General features: G+C 35.3%; 1 protein-coding gene across 1 annotated transcript; it reads right to left on the minus strand.

Moving 5' to 3' along the window:
• Positions 1 to 1,364: 1,364 nt before the first annotated feature.
• Positions 1,365 to 23,206, minus strand: RUVBL1 (RuvB like AAA ATPase 1). Its single transcript, XM_015823503.1, has 11 exons — positions 22,973 to 23,206; positions 22,636 to 22,722; positions 17,658 to 17,790; positions 15,707 to 15,858; positions 14,042 to 14,131; positions 13,089 to 13,238; positions 11,642 to 11,705; positions 9,345 to 9,543; positions 7,229 to 7,331; positions 2,794 to 2,885; positions 1,365 to 1,842 (listed from the first exon to the last, which is right to left on the minus strand). The coding sequence occupies exons 1-11, from the start codon at positions 23,111 to 23,113 to the stop codon at positions 1,683 to 1,685; spliced, it is 1,371 nt and encodes a 456-aa protein (XP_015678989.1). The 5' UTR covers positions 23,114 to 23,206; the 3' UTR covers positions 1,365 to 1,682.
• Positions 23,207 to 23,874: the final 668 nt, after the last annotated feature.

A 23,874-nucleotide genomic window follows, 5' to 3' on the forward strand; every position in this document is an offset into this window, starting at 1 on the left:
TATTTAAAATGTAAAGGCATGTCCTAAGCTTATGAAAGTTTTTTTAGTGTCCAGAAATTAGTTATTTGCACTAATATTTCCAAAGAATTATACTTAACAGTAGACTGGATCTATTACTTTTTAAACAAAGATCTATTCCAACTATTACTCATAACCAACTTGATCTTCTGTCTCTTAGGTTTAATTGTGAGACAAAAAAAAAGGCTAGTAATCTTAATTATAAGAAACCATTAGAACTACATGAGAAACTATTACTTTAAAATAATACATTAGGACCTCAAAGGATTTAGCTGGCAAAACCTAACTGGAAATATTGGCTGTATAACAAAGATCATCGACAGACAATGATTTGATATTTTCAGCAGTTAAAATTACCTTAAAAGGTTTAGTACCCCAATAAATTATGCATTTTTAGTGATTCTAAAATATTATTTCAAGTTCACCAATTGAAGTTTAGGTTTCACAGAGATATACATAGGTCTGTGCAAAACACAGCCGTTTCACATTCCGCATTTGGAACACAACATCCTGCATTTTGACACAAGCTCAAAAAAATATATGCTGTATTGTGTAATTATTTTTTAAAATATCCCATTTATGGAAGAGCATTAATCACTATACCAAAAGGTACACATTTCTACTTCCATTTGCCAGAGGTAGTGGAGACACAGTAGGGAAAGACAACCCAATTTAGTATATTTTTGAAACAGAAATATTTTGGAAATAAAAAAACCAAGCTACCTGCCAGAAGGGAAATATACTGGCATTTACTATGGAGAAATTAAACGTTCAGAAGTTGTAATAAGTTGCTATACCTATGCGTTTTATGTGTTGTACTTTATTTTTCTGGGAAAATTCCCAAATGTAACAATAAACATTTACAGAATTATGTTCCCATCAGTTCCCAGGTTTTGCATAATAATGTTAAATAGAAGCAACTGTGGATGGGAAAAACTATTATTTTCAATCAATAGAGACGGTTATAAAAAAGCCCTATTTGAACTTCATAGAGTGGCATCAAATCTCCCAAAGTTGTTGCAGCGAATATATTTGCAAGGGATCATAAATCATCCAGGTTTAGATCTCTTAGCTGCAGCATTCTCCATCCAAATTGCAAAAAGAATATCAACAGTGAGAGGATTCTCGATCTATTTACAAGCAAGACTAATTCCCTGTTTTTAATTAAGAAATACTGTCTCCTTCCCCAACTGTACCAATTTGGCAAAAAAACGTACCATCCATCTCAATTTTAGTTGCAGAAAATGACAAAACAGGTAACTTTTACTGAGCAAAATTTCTTCTTGAGAAGATCAACATTTGAGTCACAGCCAAAAAATTAGTGATTTTTTTTAATCAAACATCTCCACAATTTAAACACAATATTTAAAAAGTAATATATTTTGTTTAGATTTGAATACATGAGCAATCAAATCTACAGCATTGTCAGAAGAATTTGCCAGATGCATCTATTTCATATAGCACAAACATAAGGGATATCATATTAGCACAAGCCAAGATATTCCCTCTAAATAATTAGGGACAAAGATTTGATCCTACTGTAAACAAATAATTTGATATTCAAAGTTTTCAGTTCTTAGAGATAATTTCTTCTGCCTCTTTCTTTAAAGAACTTGGAGAAAGGACAAATCCGTTCTGAATGCTAGAAAGCTGAACAAATGTCTTTACTTCATGTATTTTTCCTGTTGGTCAGCCAGGATTTTTGCTGAGGATTTGGCATCATAGAAGAGTTCATTTATTTCTTCAATATGTTCTTTTTCTATGCTATCTTTCCCATTGATTTTGGCTAGCAGATTGGCTGGGGTGAGTAACTGCACGGCATACCTATAGCCAAATAATAAGAGCAGTGATCAAATTAACATGCCAGTTACAATTACAAATAAAAACAGAAAATTTCTCTCAAGAGACATATACAAATATTTTTATTATAAACACAGCAGCTTGGTCTCCAGACGTTACCAATATATTTTGTGGTTGGAAATATCAAAGATTAGGCAAGGCGCTAATTATGAAATTATGAGTTACAAAACCAATTTGCAGTAGATAGTGATGTGATAACCTGTGAAACGCAAATTAAAAATCTCTTTCCTTTGCTGCAGAGAAATAACTGCAGAACTACAGAATCCATTTTCAAAATTATTAATTTTTACTGTAAACCAATAGTTTATGTTCCAAACATTTTAGCACTAATGCAGATTTTACGTTATGTGTAGTGGCTGCGCCACTAAAGAAAGCTTAGAAAGATGGTATAACAAAAACTAGTTGATTCTAGCTGAAATCAGTTAAACTCCAAGCAACGATCTTTATAAAACAATTACCAAGAAATAATTTTGGCATGACACTTATTAAGGGCTGCAAACATTTCAATAGTTCTGTATCATTTGCAAATTAAAGCCTTCAACAATCACCTGGAAGCTACAACAGACTTAGGCGTTGATTCTGGTTACTTAATCTAAGCATTGTAAAATGCAGTGTGAAAAAAAGAAACAGGATTCCATTTATTAACTATATGACCTATTTTTATAGGACATTAATTTCTGCTACTACTTTTCAGCTGTAAGTAGTTATTTGTCTAAGAATTGCTGGATTAAGAAAGAGAAGGAAGAGGAGGAAAACTAAACACGAAATGTCAGAGGGAGAAGCTCTAAACTTGGTCATTATTGTGAATGAGATATTTCACCAAGTGTCCTATAACAATTAGCTGTCTCTTCCTGTCCAACTTTATCCCACTTCCAAATTTAATATCATTATATATTTATATTTTTTTATGCTTACCTTAATGTGGTTTTGGTGCCAATTTCCCCAAGATAATTCAGTGCTTCCTCACTAATATTTATGCTCTCTGTTTGGGCTCGAAGTTTTATGATCTAGCGAGAAAAAAATAAAATAAAAATGCATTCATAATAAAAATGGCCTTTGGGGAATTTTTTTTTACATTTGAGTATATGGTATATTATATGTGTTTTAGGGGGCAGTTTATTTTAATTCTGACTTTGTATCCAATTTGAAATAAAGATACAGTTTTAGTTCCTTTAAACTCTTAATTGGAAAAATACTAGGGGGAATTCAGTGATAATTCTTTGTGTTTCTAAAACATGAAAGAAAATGTACAGACTGACCAAAAGAACTGCTGCTCACCAATTCCCACTTGGAGCATTGAACGGCCTAATTTCTTTGGAAAGTCACAATTGCCTTTCAATGCTCAAATGCATATCAAACTTTTTAGCATCCTGATAAATAAGATGGTTAAAGATGTAAGAAATGTTGTCTGTTAGTTTTACCTCCTCCCACAAAACCACTCAGATAAATCTAATCTATCGTGAACAGTCTCAAACTTGTACTGGTTTGAAGATCTTTATAAAGTTGAAAAAGAAGAAGTTATCACCAATAAGTCTGAGTACAGAAAGCTCTAACAACAAAAGTGGCACTAGGCTCCCTGCCGCCCGTATTACCAGCTGAGTGATAAGGGGCAGACTGGATAATGATGTTGTGTTATAGTGTTGAGATAACTCTGGAACTGTGAGTCTCATATAATGCAGGTATTTTTCACTTTGGCAGCTTTGTAAACAAGATATCAAGAAGCACTCGTTTAAATTAAAGCCATAAAAATGCACCAAGAGAATCAGAACATGGAAGAGGAGAAGAGGGGGATGAGCATGCAATTGGGGATTGATGTAAAAGATATCTGGATTATAAGGTAGCTTATTGAGGTTTCTTTCAGAGTGTTCATCGCTGACATAAAGATTAAGAAATCAACTTCCTATATCTAGACTTTTGCTTTCCTTGCGCAGAGTTAATATCTTTCCTTGCGCAGAGTTAATATCTCTCAGTTCTTAAAAAAATTAAAACAGATGGACTTTGCAATTCCAATCACAGTGATCACATTGGTTTTGACTTTGGGTTTTTGGATCCATAGTCCAAAATATCTTAAGGCAAGTTTACAGAAGTTTCAAAAAGGGCATGTGGTGTACCGTTTCATAATTCTTGAATTTATTTGAACTAAGCAACTCTTTCTTCTTCAGATTCTAATTCTTAAAGCCAGAGGGTAATCCTTCGCTGGCTAAAAGCTGCACTTTTTCTGACTTTTGTTTCATAATAAAGAGAATGGAGTCATGCCTCATAAAACAGTTTACATGCATTTTAAAGATTTGCACAACATTTTAGTTCTTTCAACCTCAAATATTAGAAAAAGATGCCAAAAAACCTTTGGCAGCCAACCACCGAATTTTGGAAGAGGGATCAGAATGGAATATAAAAGAGCAAAACATAGCCTGGCTTGCTCACCTGTCTCAAGTTGTTTGAAGGTTTAAATACAAGACTACAATTTTGGCACATACACGTTCTTTGAAAAACCAATAAAGATAATAAATCCAGCAAACAATTTCTGGACAGTAAACAACACTTTATTAGCTGCTGAGATCAACAGTGGGTCACCTAACCACGTTACTTCGCTGTTAAAGCTAGTGAATTGGCTGCCAATCAGCCATCAAATCATGCTCAAAGTTTCTCAGCCAGGACTTCTCAATACAAATGTTTTGCTTTCATCCTTTCCGTCTTCAATTTGCATAGCTCTTCAAGAGTTAATTTGCTGTTAATCTATTACATTTTAATACAGTTGTTAAACTGTAAACTGTTTCAAAATACAATTAAAGTATATGGGGAGCAGTATATAAATAAATATTCAATATATAATCTCTATTGGGGCAACACTGAAAAATAAAATATGAATTTAGATTCTATAATAATTATTACTTTGCTCTTTAAAAAGGTGTTAATCTAGTATCTCACTTAAAATGTTTTTTCACAAGAGTAAATACATCCAGCAATTTCAGTGTCTCTTCCTATGTCTTCATTTCTAGTCCTCTCAACATGTTTAATATCCTTTGCAATACGCTATTCCAATTCTTTTGAATGCTTCTGAAATATTATGCCCAGAACCCAGCATAGTACCTGAGGTAGAGGCTGACAAATTAGAAATTTTGCTTCCAACTGAAACAATCTACTTTTCTCTCCTTTCTACTAAATAGAATGAATCCATTCAAGTTTCCATTTAAAAATGTTTAGGAAGAGGTTTTGGTATGAATGCACAGAACATTTTATTTAATTTAAAGTAAGAATTTATTGTTTTCATGAAGTCAATTTCTCCATCTCATGCCCTTGTGACTAATTAATTTAATCAAACACTACAAACTTCATCTTCTAAATTCTTTTAAAAGTCAACCGTTCATAAAACAGACTTTTAAAAATTTAACAACCCACAGGGGAAATCCAGTGGCAACTTAATGTGATATATAAATTATAAATGTTCATAGACAAGACTGACAAATTCTACCCAAATCAAAGCTGCTTGAAGTAATGCAACAATATCTTTACCATCCTTCATGCCTCTGAAAAAGCAAGTCACAATACAGAATGCAATATAGGAACATTTGAATTGATTTTCTTGACAATGACACAACTTCTGAATTATCTTTTACATTAATATACAGCTTAAGGCATCTTTGACACCATCTGTACCCCGTGATCACTTCTAATATAATCTACATTATCCTGTCATATATATAGAAAACCATCCCAAAAATCAATGCTGCTAATTTTATAAAAAAAGCAATATACAAAAGGAAATGAGGCTTTACTGGTACATTTATGTTCAATAAATGCTTCTGTTCCTCCTTGGCACTTATCCAGCAAGAGAGACTATTATCTGGTGACAAAGCTTTCCACCACTGACACTATCTCTTAAATAATACGAAGAATTGACATGATAAACTGCAGTAGCTTCTTTATGTGTCAATCCATAGTACAGAGACACTAATGAGGGGAATCTTTGATACTTCATAATAACATTCAAGAATTATAATCGATGTTGCACGCAGTAAGACGGATCTGGGAATTTCAGAAATATTATGTTGCATGCTGGAAAGTCCAGATTTCTCTTGGAAAGCGTTAACAAAGGTTGTCCTGTCCTCTTTAGATCAATTGAATGATGGATACGTGAGTACTGCAAGGGACTATCGGCAGAAAACGAACTCTAGGAATTTACACGTTCACACTCTCCAAGACACAAAATATTTTAGCATATAAGTGCTTTTGTAATCTTAAGAAAGATGAACTCTTAAAACACCCATATTCCATATTTGTGTATCTAAGAACATAAATATAGTTGAAGATAATTATTAGAAACTGCTTTGTTAATGTAACTCGCCCACTGTTCATGTACATAAAAATAAAAAACAAACAGGAGACCTTTGCAGATCTGGTGTGCCAGTTTGGCCCTTTTCTGGATCAGGAGGCCCTATTGCTAGATGCTCCTACCTAAACTCTTTCTTGGTTTGACTGCTGCAAGGCACTCTGCATGAGATTGCCCTTGAAGACTACTTGGAAGCTACAGTAGGTGCACAATGTGATAATATATCTGTATACCTCACTGTGCCCATGACACCCTTCTACCTCATGAACTCTACTGGTTATCAATTAGTTATCTGGTTATAACTCAAGGGGATGAATATGAACCTTTACAGCTCAAAGCCTGGATATCTACAAGACAAACTGTCTACTACTGCCCATCTGGTAAGATCTGGCAACATTGGAACACTCCAAGTCTCATTGCTAAAATAATCTCATCTCATGGGACTTTGGAGATGGGCCATCTCTCTGCCTTCACCCTACCTGGGATAACATTCCCTAAGGGCAACACAGTTCCCACCATAATGTCCTTTATTAAACGACTGAAGACCTGGCCATTTCAGTAGACCTTGGAATAAAATAAGTGATCCCACATCTGATCCTGACTTGAATTGACTAACCAACATTTATAGGTTCTGTAACTGTAGCCAAGTTTCCCTGACCTGGCCCTTAATACTTTTTGTATTTTTTTCCCTTTTCTGTTGTTTTAAATTGTATTAATTTAGTATTATGCATCACCTAGGCTTGCTGTGATGATTGAATTGGTTTCATAAAAAAAGCAAATACTAAGTTCAAATATAGACTTGAGAATAATTTTAGCCAAGACAGTGACTTGTTCATGCATGTGACTGACAGTATACGGTAGCTTACTAATAGAAAAACCTATGAAAAATAACTTTCAAAATAACTTGTAGTCATATTTTGATAAGGATGGGCTGCTTCATTTTACACTTTAATTACCTAAGTGAAGTTCCATAAAGTCATTTGCTGCCCATTACCCAGATGTTATATATGAAAGAATTACCTGTTTCATTTCTTGTGGTGTATACAACATGGTTCTAATTATCATTACCCGGTCCAGAAGATCCAGAGGTATCCCATGTGGAGAGATAATATCTTCTGTCCCTCTAAAGAAGTATAAAGGAAAATTTAGGCTTTTATAGAACATCAGCATGTTAGTGCAATTTCACTATTGCCCTCCTTCCTATCAGATAGTTATTTACATAGCCTAAGGGAAAAAAATGGAAAACTTCATTTCTCCATTAGAGGGCACCCCAGTTTCATATGAAACATATTTCATTTCAGATTATTACTTAAAAACCTTGATTCTATTTGGGGCTGATATGACAGGATGGGATAAGGAATGAGAAAGTGACAGTGCTCAAGTGCAGTAATGTATCTTTCCTTCCTTCTTTCCTTAAAATGAAGAGGAATTTATTTCTAAAAATGGAATTAAGAGCACATACTCTTTTTATAAAATGAGATGTATATTCATAATTGGCTGACACATTGAACATTTCAGATTGTAATAGTCTTCACTGTATGAGGCCAAAATACATTCTGAAAAAGTAGGTGAAATACCTAATTCAAAGAATTTACAGAGAAGAAACAAGTCTATATGCCTATTAAAGAGACAAAAAAGAATACAAATATCTTTTCTGAAATACATTTATTTTCTGTGTCAGATACTGTAAGGACTTTTTTTTCTTTTAGTGTGCAACTCAATTTTGAAAGATCACATAGTTTTAAGAACAAAGAAGACAGGTCAAAAATTGTACTGTTATTAAGATTTTGCTTTAGCTATTGTAGGGTAACTGCCGATGCCTTATTCCTAACATTTGGAGTTAACACTGTTATAACAGCATTTATATATAAACAAAATGAGAGAAAGCACAACATGTACAGCATATACATTAATGTCAAAGAAAAGGAAAGAGCAGATATGTTCATAGGAAAGGCACTGAAGGATTTTATTCTTTTTTTCCTTGCATTCTCAACCCTTTCTTCTTGATGTAAAGTTTTATTATACTACTTATATGTTGCTTTGTGAACATTGTTTTTCTTCTATCATGAACAGAAATTGAATAAAATTAAGTGTTGAAGAGAGAAACACAGTAAAAAGAAGAAACACATTCTTTAATGTCTTTGCCACATATTCATTACTGTTGCTATTCCTATAGAAAACATGATGAGCTGTGAAAATATTCAAGCAAACCACGCTTAACGTCTGGAAGACATTTACAAGCTATGGGTATCACTAACATGGGCCCATATGCATCATGGAATAGGGCAGAATGTACGAGCTCTTGAAGCAATAGGGATATAAAAGCATTTCCATCCTAAAATCAAGTGCTAACAGAAGACTAGACTAAGCCAGATTACTAATGAGTTTAGTAATTAAGGAATGAGCTTAGTAATCAAGGAAGCATAATTGTGTTTTTGAAAATTAAATCATGACACCCAAAGACACAAAATATTTTTTCTCGATTTGTATCATATACAGTGAATATGCAGAAAAGGAGGCAAAATTTAAATACACAGATGAACCCTCAAAGATTTTGGATAAATTTAAGCAATACCAAAAATGATGGCTAAAAACCATGTCTGGTATTTAGCTCTCAGCAGTATAATATACAGCTAAATCCTGGAGAAAAAAACCCCCAATAATGCTAAAATTAGCATTAACTATTGTTGTTATACATTTAAAAATGCAATGCTAAGACATGCTATACTTATATATGCACTGATATTCCATAACATGTTATGTTGCATAATGCAATCCCAAAACTTATTTCAATGTAAAATAATTTGAGAAGCAAAGACAAAAGCTGTCAGCATCAAAAAGTTTATCTATTTCAGGCTATGAAAGACAAGCAAATGAAAAACCGAAACAGGGAAGCAGGCGGGTACAGTAGCAGAATAGTCAGATATTCTGACTTACTAAACAGCATATTGAAAATATTTCTGGGAAAGGAGCAAGGCAAATAAACAGAGTAAACTTCGATAGTTGGAGGGAGGGTCACAAGAGAGGAGGGAAAAAAACCCTGTTGTTTTTTTTCCAAGAAACTCACTGTATCTTGATCATTGCAACATGAAATTTGTCTCCCCTACGGTAAAGGACTAAGCTTGAAGCATCATACCTGATTATGCAGTTTCCCCGGTTGGAGGCAAAGATGACTATCGGAGCGATAGAAGATTCCAATGCGCGATGCAAATATGTGAAGCACTCAATATCCAGCATATGAACTTCATCCACAAAAAGGACGCCAGGGACTAACTCTGCAATGCCTTGATCAATATATTTATTTACCACCTTGTTGATCTCACTTCGAAGCTTGTCTGGGTAGAAAAAGAAACAGCAGGCATCTGATATCATTTCATCAATATTTTTCCCCAAAAATATATCTGTATAAAAATCTATATAAGCATATCTAATGTACAAGACGATTTTTTAAAAAATACATTCAAATAAATGATGTCAAGTATTTTCCATAAATACGATGCAATCTTGAGTGTTAGCTTTTGGACAAAAACAACAACAACAACCAATTGTTTTGATGAATCTACTCTCTTCACTTTCACTATTGTGAAAGGTATTTTGTAAGATACTTATTTGTTTGGCTCAAGACTTCTGGCAGCAAAATAAACATTTATACTAGTAAATTTGCTAACCCACAGATAAGCCCTGAGCCGATGTTATTTGTTACCTGCCAAAAATTCAGGATTCTTTCATTTATCTGTACTATTCCCAACAGTTTCATACAAAATCAGACTCTTTCTAGTTTTGGTGAAAAACTTTAAAACAGGCTAAGTAAATTATCACTGAATGACAAACTTCTCATTTTTGAAGTATTGCAATTTTGAAAAATCTCTTGTAATGTTGTCTTTTAAATGGAAATATATATATATTGAAGTATATACCAAATAAACCAAGTGAAATAAATATTTATTAAAGGTAGTCCTTGAGTTATGGTGGCAATTGGGCCTGGAATTTCCAACACTACACAATGTGGTTGTAAAATAGGATATCATGTGACCAGTGGTGGGATTCAAATATGTGAACAACCAGTTCTCTGTGTGGATGCCGCTTCCGAAAGTCCATTCTGGGCCTGGGCAACAAAAAATTAGCTACCGGTTCTGCTGAATTGGTGCGAACTGGCTGAATCCCACTATTGCATGTGACCACATCTCTTAATGGTGGCAATCCTTGCAGTCCCCATTGCCATTGTTAAGGGAGGATTGTGCCTTTTTAAGCATGCATCTCCTTGCAACTTCCTATCACCTCCCAACAACAAGTCAGTGGGTGTGTAGTCGGCTGGCAGCTAAATGGCTGATGATGAGTGGGAGAGGGAATGAGGGATGTGCAAGTGGCTGAAGAGGCATGGCGGAATGCGGTGGGGCTTCAGGATGATATGCAAGTGGCCAGGGAGGCATGGCATAAGAGAAATGTAAGAGATGGCCAGGCTGAGCCAGAGGGAAGGGTCAAAACGTCATCAGTCTTGAGTCCCTTCACGCCCACAAGAGATTTAAGTCCAGTCCTCTTTCAATTCCATTAACTCTTTATCTACTGCCATTTTGCTTTGACTGTTAGTGGTTCAGAGTCTTGTAGGGAGTATTAGCATGCAATAAGCTTCTATTCATTTGAACTGCCTTGGCTCCTAATTTTCGATGCTTGACAAACAGCAAAGTTTGGGGAGGGTGCACAAATGGCCAAAGAGGCACAGTGAGTGCAATGAGGTTTGGGGAGGGTGTTTAAGGGTCAGTTTGGTAGCTGGCAAGAGTAACATGAGTGAAGAGAATCTGGGGTGGTGCACAGATGGAGGAGACTTACCGGAATAACTTGCAACTTCCTGTGCTGACTTCCCCATTGTCTTTATTTGTAGGAAGACGATAGGGAACGCCACAAATTGTGATTATGTGACCATGGGATGCTGCAACCGTTTTTAGTTTGAACTGGTTACCAAGTGCCCAGGTTGTAAACACATGGCTGTGGGACTGCTGAAATGGCAAGAACTTCAAGGACTTAATACAGGTAATGCTCAGTTAATAAATTGTTCAACATCACTGTACTTTTGAATGGTTACTGAACAAGTGGTTGTTAACTGAGCATTACCTGTATTAAGATATCCTCTACTCGTGGCCATTTCAGAAAGAATATAAAAATCTATATTGTATCAATATTGTGACAAACTACCTTATGCTACAGTTTCATGTAAGTGTAATCACATTTGTATTAGATTGTGATTTCTAACTATTACACTTTAATTATTATATCTCATTCAACTGTAATGATCCCAAGCAACACACATCTTGTTTTTTCTATTCATGAAGTTTACTTTTCCACTGCCTCTCTTAAAAACTTAACGTGATACATTAATCACCAAATTAAATGGAATTACTTCAATAAGAAAAAAAATGAAAGAGATATTTGGAGCACCTGTGATTTCAGTTTTCTTTGGTTTCATTAGTTGTCCCATCATGGAGAGGATGTCTTGTCCACCCTACAGAAAATTGATTTGTGAATTAATGAGACTTTTTAAAATTCTAATGAAGGACTGCTTGTACAGAAAGATTTATTAAGAATATAAGAACGTTGAGCTAAAAATCAAGTTTTCAACTTCTTTATATCAACCAATTGCTAGTAACTCATAATTATTTTAAAATTGATAGTCTATTTGAAAATCCATCTATGTAACTGTGTTCAGAATGTAATGGGACTAGGTTTGTTTTGGAACATACAGCATCCAGAAAAAAATATAATGGAAATTTAATCAGTGTTACTAAGTTAAAATGAGAATGTGCATTTTATGGTCCTTTTAATTTTTATTTGTATAATTTTTCATTATGCAACAAAGTACCATATACAGATAAAATAATCTGAATCCTTTAAATTATCTCAATGCTATGAGACAACATAATGAGCTGACGTTGGAGAAAAAAACAGCACATCAGACTCTCACCCATTATCACAGCACCCCATTTTCAGGTTTATATTGATAAATATTGATTTATGTAACTAGTACTTCTGCACAGTAAACTGTGAGGTGATCATAAAGTGAGCATGTTAATCTTGCATCAGAGTATGATTAAAAGGTTAAAGTTTGTGTGTGCTGTTCCACACGACTGTATTGTGTAAAACATATTCAGCATACACAGTGATGGATCTGGCATTCAAAAGACTTATCAGTTTCCATTAAAATGCTCAAGGTTGGGGAAAAATGCTTGTATTCAGGTTTGCTTATGAACAAAACAGTGCACTGTTTAACTTTTTACAGAATTTGTATTAAAACAGGGAATAAATATGCTTGTTTTTGCTTCAACCACATGGTTCTACAAAGGAGCTATTTTCTGGGTGTGTTTGTGTCCTAAAAAAATTCACTGCCCATTACTTCCTGAATTGTATACAAACACAGAAACAAAGAAAGAGGATATTCGGACAATCTATACATTTCAAACCCATTTTTCAAAAACAGCCAGGAAAAACTTACATAACAGCTGTTGGGCACTTGGGAAAAAGTTATGGTTACTTTAAGTATTTCTCTGAACGGGAGATACACACGAATTACAAAACATCTCTTTCCACGAATTTGCAGAGCCCGAATATCCTCTATCTGTGTTTCTGTGTCTGTATCTTTATACATGTATATAAGTCAGGAAGTAATGGGCAGTGAATTTTTTTAGGACACAAACACACCCAGAAAATAGCTCCTTTGCAGAACCATGTGGTTGAAGCAAAACTGACTAATATTAATAAAAGAGTTTTCTCAACAGTTTTGTTGTGAGCAGCTTGGCTGTTTTATCAGTCCCCAAATGAATTCACAGTTAAAAGTTAGCAACACAACTATTTTTATTTTCTGTATGTGCATACAGTTTGCCATTAGTACCTGAGGTCGAGCATTGGCTACATCCAAATCATGCAGTGTGACATCCTGGATAATTTCTTTCTTCTTGTGCACATCACCCTTTGGCAAGGGAACATATTCTTCGGCCTCAAGGTCAAATTCAGTAGCATAGGTGTCACACCTACCTTGCCTCTGTGGACAAGAATTTAGAAATCATACACACTATATTTATAGTTAGTGTTATTACAAATATTCAGAGAGTGACATGTAGGCTGATAAACAAAGGTCTTGTTTTATAGTTATGCACATGACAAGCTCTGGTTGACAGTTTTGAAAATGCCAGACTTGTCCTTGAAAATGAACAGCTATGAAATTCTACTGTCAGGAGTACGGTTTTTTTCCTCCACTGTTCTGAAAATGAAGAAAATTGAGTAAAGGACAAATCCAACCAATTTTGTAGAAAGTGTAGAAATTGTTTCAGATTCCTTTGAACATGGATGATTTATTGTTTGATACAAAATATTATGCCCATCCATTAAACACTAAGTATCTCTTTATACTACATTTTAAATCAGATACGAGCAACATGCTAACTAATGCATTTCCTTCTAGATGCATATATCTTATGACAAAAAATCTACAGGGATAAAGATTAAACGCTCTATGCATTTCTTATGAGCGTGACTGAAGTTACTTTAAATCTTCTTGCCTTGCTTTTATGAATAAAAAACACCCAAGCTTCAAGTCAAGTATTAAAAATCAATGAGGAAACATTCAATGCGGTTGTAACCGGGGGTCTCAGACCAAATGACCTTATTTACGAATTACGTTACTACTTTCTTTAGCGGTGGCATTCATGTAGGAAAAAGAGATTTTAGACTTTGAGAAAAGGGTAACATATACTAGAAGGAATTAAGGTTGTTAGGACAGAAGACTTTTTACCAAAGGAGACAGGTCAAAATACATAGAGCTTCACGGCTACTTTCTTGCTTTACCTTGACAGCTCCACTGTTTGCTTCAATATAAATTACATCGCCAGCTTCTACTCTTTCCTTTTGCAAACTTTCAAATATGCTGGGATCCAACTGGAGTTAGAGAAAATAAACAATGATTAACTACATTAACATCAAAAACAGGCAACCTGGTTTTACAAAAATCATGTCTGATTCCATAAAAAGCCATCCAAGAAGCAATATTTATAGTACTGGAAGAACAAGCTCTAGGAATTTAGATTTATCTACATTTAGAATGAGCTAATTTGTCAAATCCAACTACTGTTTAGATTGATTTAATGCCTTCTGTAAATATAATATAAATATTTTAACTTCAACATTATACTGTAGCATTCAGATAACATTTCAATTGCTTTTACATATTCTTCTTATGCTATCATTTAAACATCAGATACTCTGAAGAGAGATAAAACTCCAAGATACAACTGTGATTGACATATCATTTACAACTGATTCAAGGCTGCCGTCACATAAGTCATAAACCATGGTTTATAAAACACACTAACTGAATTCACAAAATGTTAACCTAAACACTACATCTACTTTTTAACTCATGCCGAAACACCTTTTTAAATAGACTTTTCACTGATTTTTAATGACTTATTCTAATTGTTTTTAACAGGATATTTAACTTTTTTTTTGGATTAACATTCTTTTTATATTTTATTGTAAATTATTGTGAAATTTTGGAGGCTGGCAAATTATCAGGCTTTTTAGAAAAAAAAAAAGGTGTAAATAAAGGCATGGTGACCAGGCTGCAGACTAGGAAGAAGACTGGGATGTTTTATATCGGTCAAGTAAAGCACTGAGATTAGCCTTCCTTGCCCTGAAATAATAAAAGCAGTCAGAGAGAGGTATGACTATCTCACGTCCTTGGAAAAGTCTAAATTGCAGAAAGAAATTCTAGGCCAGGTAGGCAACCTTGGCTCTTTTATGACTCGTGGACTTCAACTCCCAGAATTCCTGAGCCAGCACAGCACAGCTGGCTCAGGAATTCTGGGAGTTGAAGTCCACAAGTCATAAAAGAGCCAAGGTTGCCTACCCCTGCCCTAGGCTATGCTGCTTTAGGGTGTACTGAAAGACTTCAGTTTATAAATTCCAATGCATTCTTGCCCTGTTGGCATATTAGTCCACATGTTCTGGGCATATAGCATTGTATTTTGTTGTTTCCTCCTTTTTCGAAAGGAAAAGGTGGGAAGAGATAACTTGGTGCACAGTAGGAATGATGGTAACTAACATTTTAAGTCCCTGGCAGTGTTGAGCACAAATACCTAGAAAAAGCCACATTGACCTTAATAGGCTCACTTTCAAGTAAGCATGAATAGGATTTCAGTTTAAATGAATTATACAGTTCTTGAGAAATCGTTTAGTTAATTTAAAAGTTTACTTCACCAGCAGAGGAAATATTTATTTCAACTGCTTCTCTCAATGGGGATGGACAGCATCTATAAACTCAAGTGCATGTGCCAAGCTAACTGGAGGATAGTTTAAATTTCTAACTGGAGCTTATATTCATTTGCAGAATAAACCTATAAAAGGAGACAAGTAAATAAAAACTGCCTAGAATCTCCTGTTTCCCTTTCTTTTTTATTCAAAAGACAGAACTATTAAGAAGCTGAGGAACATTTGAAAAATGACCATAGCTACCTTTAGTTGTTTAGTTCCTTTTGCTGTTTTGAGTCCAATAATGACATGACTAATGGTTTTCCCGTAACCTCCCATAGGATTCTCAGTTTCACAGGGAGTTAATTCTGTGACTTCTCCTTCATAAACTTCCTTGGTTTCTTTAATTCTTAATCCTGTAAATATTAAATATACAAGTTACAAACTGCCATTTTTATTGGATTGTTCCAAATAGTCACCATATCCAGATAAAGTTGTCAATTCAATGGAAAGCTTTGTGGAAAATAATGTATTCATAACAATAAATATTCAAGCACTGAAGAATTTATGACAAGGAAAAAGAAAAAAAAAGTTCTGTAACTCCCTACTGTTTACAAAACAATCAAACTTAGTTTGTCAACCATCCCAAGCATTGGGGCAAGTCGTGAAAAGGTATAATATCTTTATAATGCTATTCCTTGATGCAAAACCACATTGTTTTCCATTTCCATTGCTATTTCTGATACTTATCTGGTATATTTTCAGTGCTTCTAAATTCAGTATCAACTGGTAAGAGCTAAAACTATATGTTGTGTTTTGTAATATTTGTCAAAATTAATTGCTATTGCTTGCATTCCGTTATATATTCAAGATGGACAGTATTTAATATTTATTTGCTACGTATATATAGGGGTGTGGGTCTATACATATGTTGTTCATAGTATGTTCAGGTGTGTGTCATGTATGTGTTTCACTTTGAGAGCGGGCAACTAAATTTCAATTTTTGATGTGTGCCGTTGTGCCCACAGTATAAAAATGACAATAAAGGTTATCTTATCTTATCTTGCATCTTCCACTGTGTCATTTAGGAAATTCTTAATTTAAGAGTGAAAATCCATGTGACCATATAAGAATCAGATATTTTTTTTAAATTACATTGCTGGCACCTAAAAAAAATGTTTGGCTTGCCAATGTTATTTTAAAACATTAATAACTTCTGAAAGAGAAATCAGCCCAATTCAACAGATATAGAAAAATTTCTGTCACTAACATCAAATACTTGTTTAGAAGCATCTCCATCCTAACATCCAGAAAATGTGAAGCATCAACAATGTAGCTGGCTGTTAAATTATTGCTATCTCTAGGAATGACAAATGTGTTTGACACAGGTTTCAACTGTTGGTTCAAATTTCCAAATCTGACAGGTAACTCTTCATCACATCAAGGAAATATTGCAGACGGTGCTCTCTCCATCTTTGAACTCTCTCTCCATGAACCCTGCCAATTTAATTGTAACTTAAAGACCATAGATGATTGAAAGTCTCTTTCTTACAGAAATCAATGAGTCACTTTTTTCAGTTGCAAGGACTGATGGAAACATTTCTTCACTTTAATGGTACTGAATACTTAGTTGATGGTCTGTGTTAAATCATAGGGAGCCCAGGGGAATTAACAGATGTCGGAGTCAATAATAAAAACAATTAAGCTATAATTTAAGCAATACAAAAATGTAAAAGGAATAGTGATATCAACTGTCAGCAGAGAGTAACTGAAGATTTAAGGTGCAAATGTTTATTCGTCAAAAGGAGCAACTGAATGTATAAATTGAAACTTAAATAATTCAGCTAATAAATTCAGTTGATAAGAGAAATTTATCCCCATGAACAAGCTATTCTACCTGTAAACCCCTTAATCAAATTTCTTCGACAACATACTCAATTAGACTGAAAAAAGTATCATTTGTACTATTTTTACTGGTTTTAGCTAACGTATCATAATATAGAAAACACCAGAGTTTGTACAAAGACACTAGCAGATAAGTCAGTCACCATGCAAGAACACTGAAAAGAGAAGCAAACAAATGTGTCCTTCCAATCAAAAGAATAAATGCTATTCACTGAATATAAAAATGTTGGGTGGTACATAGATTTAATAAATAAATAAATGCTCTCTCACAAACACATATAAATCTGGTATTTTGCTTTAAGCTTCTTACCAATTGCTCTTCTGAAATTTTCCATCAAGACTTCCGTTTTCTTTATTTCAGTAGAATATACTTCACTTCCAACCATAGGGCAAAAGGGAACCTTACTTCCCAACTCCTGAGCAATAGCTAGAGCCAAAGCAGTCTGAAGACAAAACAAAAACAAATCACACATATAAATACACATTTAAATTACCCAACTAAAAATAATTTAAATTAATGCAGGAAAAAATAATCCTCTGATTTTAGTTTAATTTCTATAAAATAAATACTTTGGCTTGAATCCAGAATTTGAATTCTTCCTTCTACAGAATATTTTCTGTCAGCTCAATAAAGCCTAAGCTAGAGCAGTGGTGGCGAACATATGGCACGGGTGCCAAAGGTGGCACTCAGAGCCCTCTCTGTGGGCACACGCGCCATCACCCCAGTCCCAGTCCTAGGCCTTTTATAAAACCTTTTCGCTTTAGGCCTCCGCTGGCGTGCACACAAAAAAAAAGGTTCAATCAATCAGTCAATTTCAACTTCTCACGGAAAAAAAAAGATCTTGCAAAGTTGGAATTGATTGATTGAACTTTTTAGTCCCTCCCAGTCTGCCGTTACCACCACAGCCACGCCCACCCAATGGGCCACACCCAACCAATGGGCCACACCCAGCCGGCACTCGATGATGCATAAGTGGGTTTTGGGTTGCAGTTTGGGCACTCGGTCTCTAAAAGGTTCGCCATCACTGAGCTAGAGAGTCAAAGCTCTTTTGGATCCCTGAATTAGACAGGAACTGACAAATAACAAATGTATCCTTGTTCCTGTTCTTCTGGTGGGAAACTCTGCTGTTCCCAGAAGGAGCCATTCTATTTATAGAAAAAAACCATTTTTATTCTGATCTCAGAGAAGAGACACAGGGGCCATCATGACAAAAAGTGTTGATGTTAGTTGGCAGCAATTTAGCCTTTGAAAGCTACAGCGCTTGGAATATGGTATTGCTGATTTATCATAAGGAGAAGTGCAATGAACATAGGAATTAAGTAATTTTTAACATCCCTAATACTGTAGGGATAAGACTGCACAATATTTGTAGCTGGAGGATATATTTGGATTTTGAATGGCATACCACTTCTCTAGAAGGAGACAAATCTAGGATAATAAACAGGTGAGAATAGGGGAAATGCTATGTCTGATAACTACATATAAAGTTAAACTAAGTAACAATACTAGGATTAGAAGGTAAAGTTAAATCGGACTTCCGGTTTGCTGTTGCGGCGCAACGGGCTCAGGAAGATGAGGTTCCATCTTCCACATTCAATTTTGCTCCGCTGGGGACACTAAAAAGCGTCAAAAGTCACCCCGAAGAGGCGACGGAAATGGAGGGAACCCTCATTGATCGCGGAAGAGCGGCAGCCCTTCTGTTCGATCCAAGGAAGCCCTCCAAACCGATGGGGGAAGGACAGGCTACATTCATGTGGCCAGTCAGAAGCTGCTGACAACTGAAGAAAATAAGCATTAACCAGCAACTTTTGGATAAAACTGGGTGAGACCCTATCCTCTCTTTATGATTTTAAGACTTTTTCCTGGGAAAAAACACCCAAAGCAAAGAATTCTCCCCGATGAGAAAGGGAAGAGGAATTTCCACCCCAATCCCTCAGGAAAAGAAAAGCGGCGAATTAATTGCTTGGGGGGGAAATAGAGAAAATTACAAGATTAATTTGAAAGCAACACATATAACTTTGAAGTTTGGGGACTAAAGATGCTTTTGAGATTTTTTTTTTAAAAAAAGACTTTAAAAACTTGTAATATAAGTTTGGATGTAAAAAGCTGGAAGACAGCATCAACGATATCTAGTGGTGAACTACATACAAAAACAAAATGGATGTTCCATACTTAAGCTTCAAATGATGAAAATGCTAAGAGGGTTTGAATAAGGGAAGCTTTTGATTACCAAAATATAATTTATTATGAGAAATTATAAGCGATAAGAGATATTTTGAACACTGATGGGAATTTCTTTTTTTAAAAAAAGTGGGAAAAACAGGATATTAATTGAACAAATGGATATTAAGTGCAAATGCAATTAAGATATATTTTGATTAGAAAAGATATTTTAAACTGACATTGATATTATTAGGAAAATGTAGCAAAGATATTGATATTCAATTATATATGTATTAACAACAGTAAGAATTATATTTGCCTAATGTGGGAAAATGTGTGCTACCGGAAGAAGAGAGGAAGCACTGGATGGTGTAATACTGGGTCTAGATTGAAGAAGTTAGTATATACCACTGAATTACTAATGGACCCAGGACAACACGTTGTTTATTAAGTACTTATGATTGTAAAACTATAAAATTAATAAAATATTTATAAAAAAGAAGGTAAAGTTAAATCATTTCGTCATTACCAAGTTGGAGGGCAAAATAATTCAAAAGAAGCATCTGCAAGGGTTCTAACCAAACTATGTCAGCAAAACTGAAGAATGACTCAGTGGTCAACAAATAGGAAGAAACCAGTCTACACACAAGTATCAAAAAAGGAGACTTAAGTGAATGTGTAGCTATTTCATAATATCCTTAATTCCACATTAACACTTAGGATCCCCCAACACAGATGAAAGCCCTACATGGAAAAGAAGATGCCATATGCTCAAACTGGTTTTACAAAAGGCCAAGGAATAAAACACATGACGCACCATGGATAATTGAGAAAGCCAAAGAATTCCAAAAACAAGTACACGTCTGCTTCATTGATTATAGAAGGGAAGTATATCGTGTCATTCACATTAAGCTGTGGAATGGGTTTATGAAAATGGAAATCTCGGAATATCACAGTTTTCATGTGAAATCTATCCCCAAATCAAGAAGCCACTCTTGATGGAATAGGAACCCTGGTGGTACAGTGTTTAGAATGAGTATTGCAGGCAAACTCTGCCCACAGCCTGGAGTTTGATCCTGACAGGGCTTGATGTTGACTCAGCCTTCCATCCTTCCGAGGTTGGTAAACCCAGATTGTTTTCATTATATACTGACATTGTAAACAGCCAATTTCTGTTGTTAAGTGAGACATTTGCTCAGTGAGTTTTGCCCCATTTTACGACTTTTGTTGCCTCAGTTGTTAAGTGAATCACTGCAGTTGATAATCATGCAGCAAAGTTTTAGTCTGTGACTGTCAACCTCTGCCTGAAATCCCCAAAAAACACACCAGAGTCAAAGTGTCCTCTAATGTTACCCTTAATGGGTTGAATCACAGTGGCAAGTTCAAAAGCAAAAGCTGGCTCTAACGAAAAGACGGGAAGCAATTAATTAAAATAATAACTCTCCTCCTCTCTCCTCTGACCGGACAAGTCACATTGTCCAATAGAATTGTAAATGTTTGTTATGAGAAGCATTCTCAGTTTGCCAAAACAGAGCTTTCACTTCTCTGCTTTCTCACGATGATAAACCACCTGTGGATTCCACTCTCTCCACCCCCCCTGCCCACTCTGTAGGCAAGCTAAAGGCATGCAGCAATCCTAAAGGCAGCTGGGTTCATAGCTTGACAGGGACACCCTATGGAAATGAAAGCTAGTATTAGCGTTTTTTTGCGTTATAGAAGACTTCAGAGAACATCATGGACAGCCAAAGAAACTAACAAATAGATCATAGGAAAAAATAATCTAGAGTTCTCACTCTAGGCACCAATAACCAGTTCAAATTATCAATCAGAGTGATAATAGATAATAGATGTGCCACTGGAAGATCTAAAGGACTAGTTTGGAAATAGATTGGCCTGGAGAAAATCTCTGTAGTTACATAAAAGCTGACACCAACCTGATGGAACATAATAAATAAAAATAAATAAATTAGGATTATTCCTTAATGAATTTATTTTTCACTTTTACAATATAAAAATTATTTTACTAATTTCAAGGGATTGTACATAGCATTTAGTTTTAATGTAATACGTCTGATTTGTAAAAGGCATTGGTAAGTAATCTGCTAATTCCATTGTGGCTCTAAAATTCTTCTGAGGAATAAAATGATTAGGAAAAAAGAATTTTCATCATACGCTTTTATAACTTAGTTTGACATATGTATTAGCAGAGAGAAAAGAATTTTATAAACTGTCTTAAAATTGTCACTTTTTAAGTAGATTCCTGTGTTGTTATAAGTTAAGAGCTAAAAAGTAATTAGAAAGAAATATTATGGCAGGATTTGTGTGTGTCTGTGTATGTTATATAGGAAATTATGGTACTTGATTTACATGCAGTAAGCTGTTAAACCAAGTTTTGTTATGTCTTAGCATTTTATCTTTCTAGTTGGGACTTTTGGATGTTGCAGCTCCAGAAACTACCAAATTCTTGAGCAGTTAGATAGCAGTTCGGTGTAGTGGTTAAATCATCAGGCTAGAAACTGGGAGACCATGAGTTCAGGCAATTTCCAAGAATCGGACACAACTGAATGGAGAAAAAAAAAAAAAAGACAGCACTATATTGATTACAGTTTCTTTATTATTACTTTTAAGTTAAGGATTTTTTTCAATTATTTTAGCATATTATGTTTATAAACTATAAGGAATTGGTCTGCAAGGAGTTAATAAAAGGGTACTGAACTCAAGATACCTTACACATAGTATTTTAAATAATTATCTTTAAAACAAATATTTTATGTTAAAATTTGGAAGGTATTACATTCATTTTGTTGTTGCTTTATGATCTCTAGTATCTCATTGTGTCTTTTCCCTAATTAAGATAATTTTAATGGCTTTGTATTAGCTTTTAAACCTTGTATTATACTGTAAGTTGCCAGGAGTTGCTGTATCAGTGAGATGTGTGGCATACAAACTTAACAGAGAAATAAGCTACTATCAGAAATAAGCTACTATCAGTGTCAAACACAGCAATATCACTAACAGCATAATACTTGAAAAGAAACGTACTTAAATATTATCACATCAAGAACTGAAGTAACCACTAATGCATTTAGAAATCTGCTAAGACATGAAGAAAAATGTACCTTACCTTGCCTGTCCCAGGAGGTCCCGCCAGTAACACGGCTCTGCCAGCCATCTTCTTACTTTTGATTAATTCCACAATAACACCACAAGCCTTCAAATAAAATTACAGTTAGTTGGAAATTTTACTGACCAAGTGGAAGGGTTCTGATCTAATACAGAAGCCTCTGTGTGTGTGTGTGTGTGTGTGTGTGCGCGGGGGGGGGGGGGGGGGGGGGGGGGGGGGGGAAGGGCACACATTTTTGCTGTTACGGAGACTCGTCAAAGCTTCTACAAGAACACGAGGCTGGAATGGTGATGATGTGAAACTGGTGCTAGCGATGGGGAAACCCGGGCCCTCTTACCTCCCGCGCGTTCTCCTGTCCGACGAGCCCGGCTGCTGCTGGCTTGGCCGCCCCGCTCTCGTCCAGCCCCAGCCCCTTGACATGGCTATGGGCCGCGATGCGCTGTGTCTTCGAAGTGCTTTTCACCTCCTCGATCTTCATTCCGCTGGTGGCGATTAGAAGCGAAGGGAGCCCCGGGAGACTCAGTCCGTCCCTCTTCAGTCGCCCTGGCGCAGTTAATACGAGCGTGTTGCCAAGGATCCCGGCGCCTAACCGTTTCGTGCCCACCCCTTCCTGCCTATTGGCTGGAGTTCGAGAAATCTCTCTTTTCTTTGGGCAAAATCTTCTGTCACTCAGGAGGTATAATTTTAGGCTCTGTACGGACAATTCAGCGTTGTGCTCTTTAGAAGATGCTCCGGTTTCACCATTAACTCTAGAAGAAGAGTACCGCATAAGAAGTGGCGAAGAAATATTTGGAAAGCCCTTTGCTATAGCGCTTAATTACTGCGCCGTAATTATAACACCTTGTAACAACAATATTACTAGATATATTAGTACCGTTTACAGGGTAGGAACCTTTTGATTGGAAAATAAAGTTACGTTACATTAAGAGTTTTGGGGCAGAGCAAAAACAATGAAGATGAAGGACTTTAAAGATGACTATGGTCTTTATCGATAGTTGACGGTCCGAAACTCAGTAGATTAAAAGTATGAAGCGTATAGTTTCTTAGTTTTAAAACAAAACTAGAGGAAATTGAAGGGGCTTTGTGGAAAAGCACTATAAATTAAATAAGACTAAATTATACAATGATGTTCCTGAATGGATGGCGGGAGTTTTATTATAGGCATTACAACATGCTAACTCTGATTTTCATATTATAACGCTTGTTATTTACAAAAATAATTCGTATGCAAAGGAGATC

This window comes from Protobothrops mucrosquamatus, unplaced genomic scaffold (assembly GCF_001527695.2).
Source record: "Protobothrops mucrosquamatus isolate PMUCROS unplaced genomic scaffold, P.Mucros_1.0 scaffold1891, whole genome shotgun sequence".
In the NCBI taxonomy this organism is placed as follows: Eukaryota; Metazoa; Chordata; class Lepidosauria; order Squamata; family Viperidae; genus Protobothrops; species Protobothrops mucrosquamatus.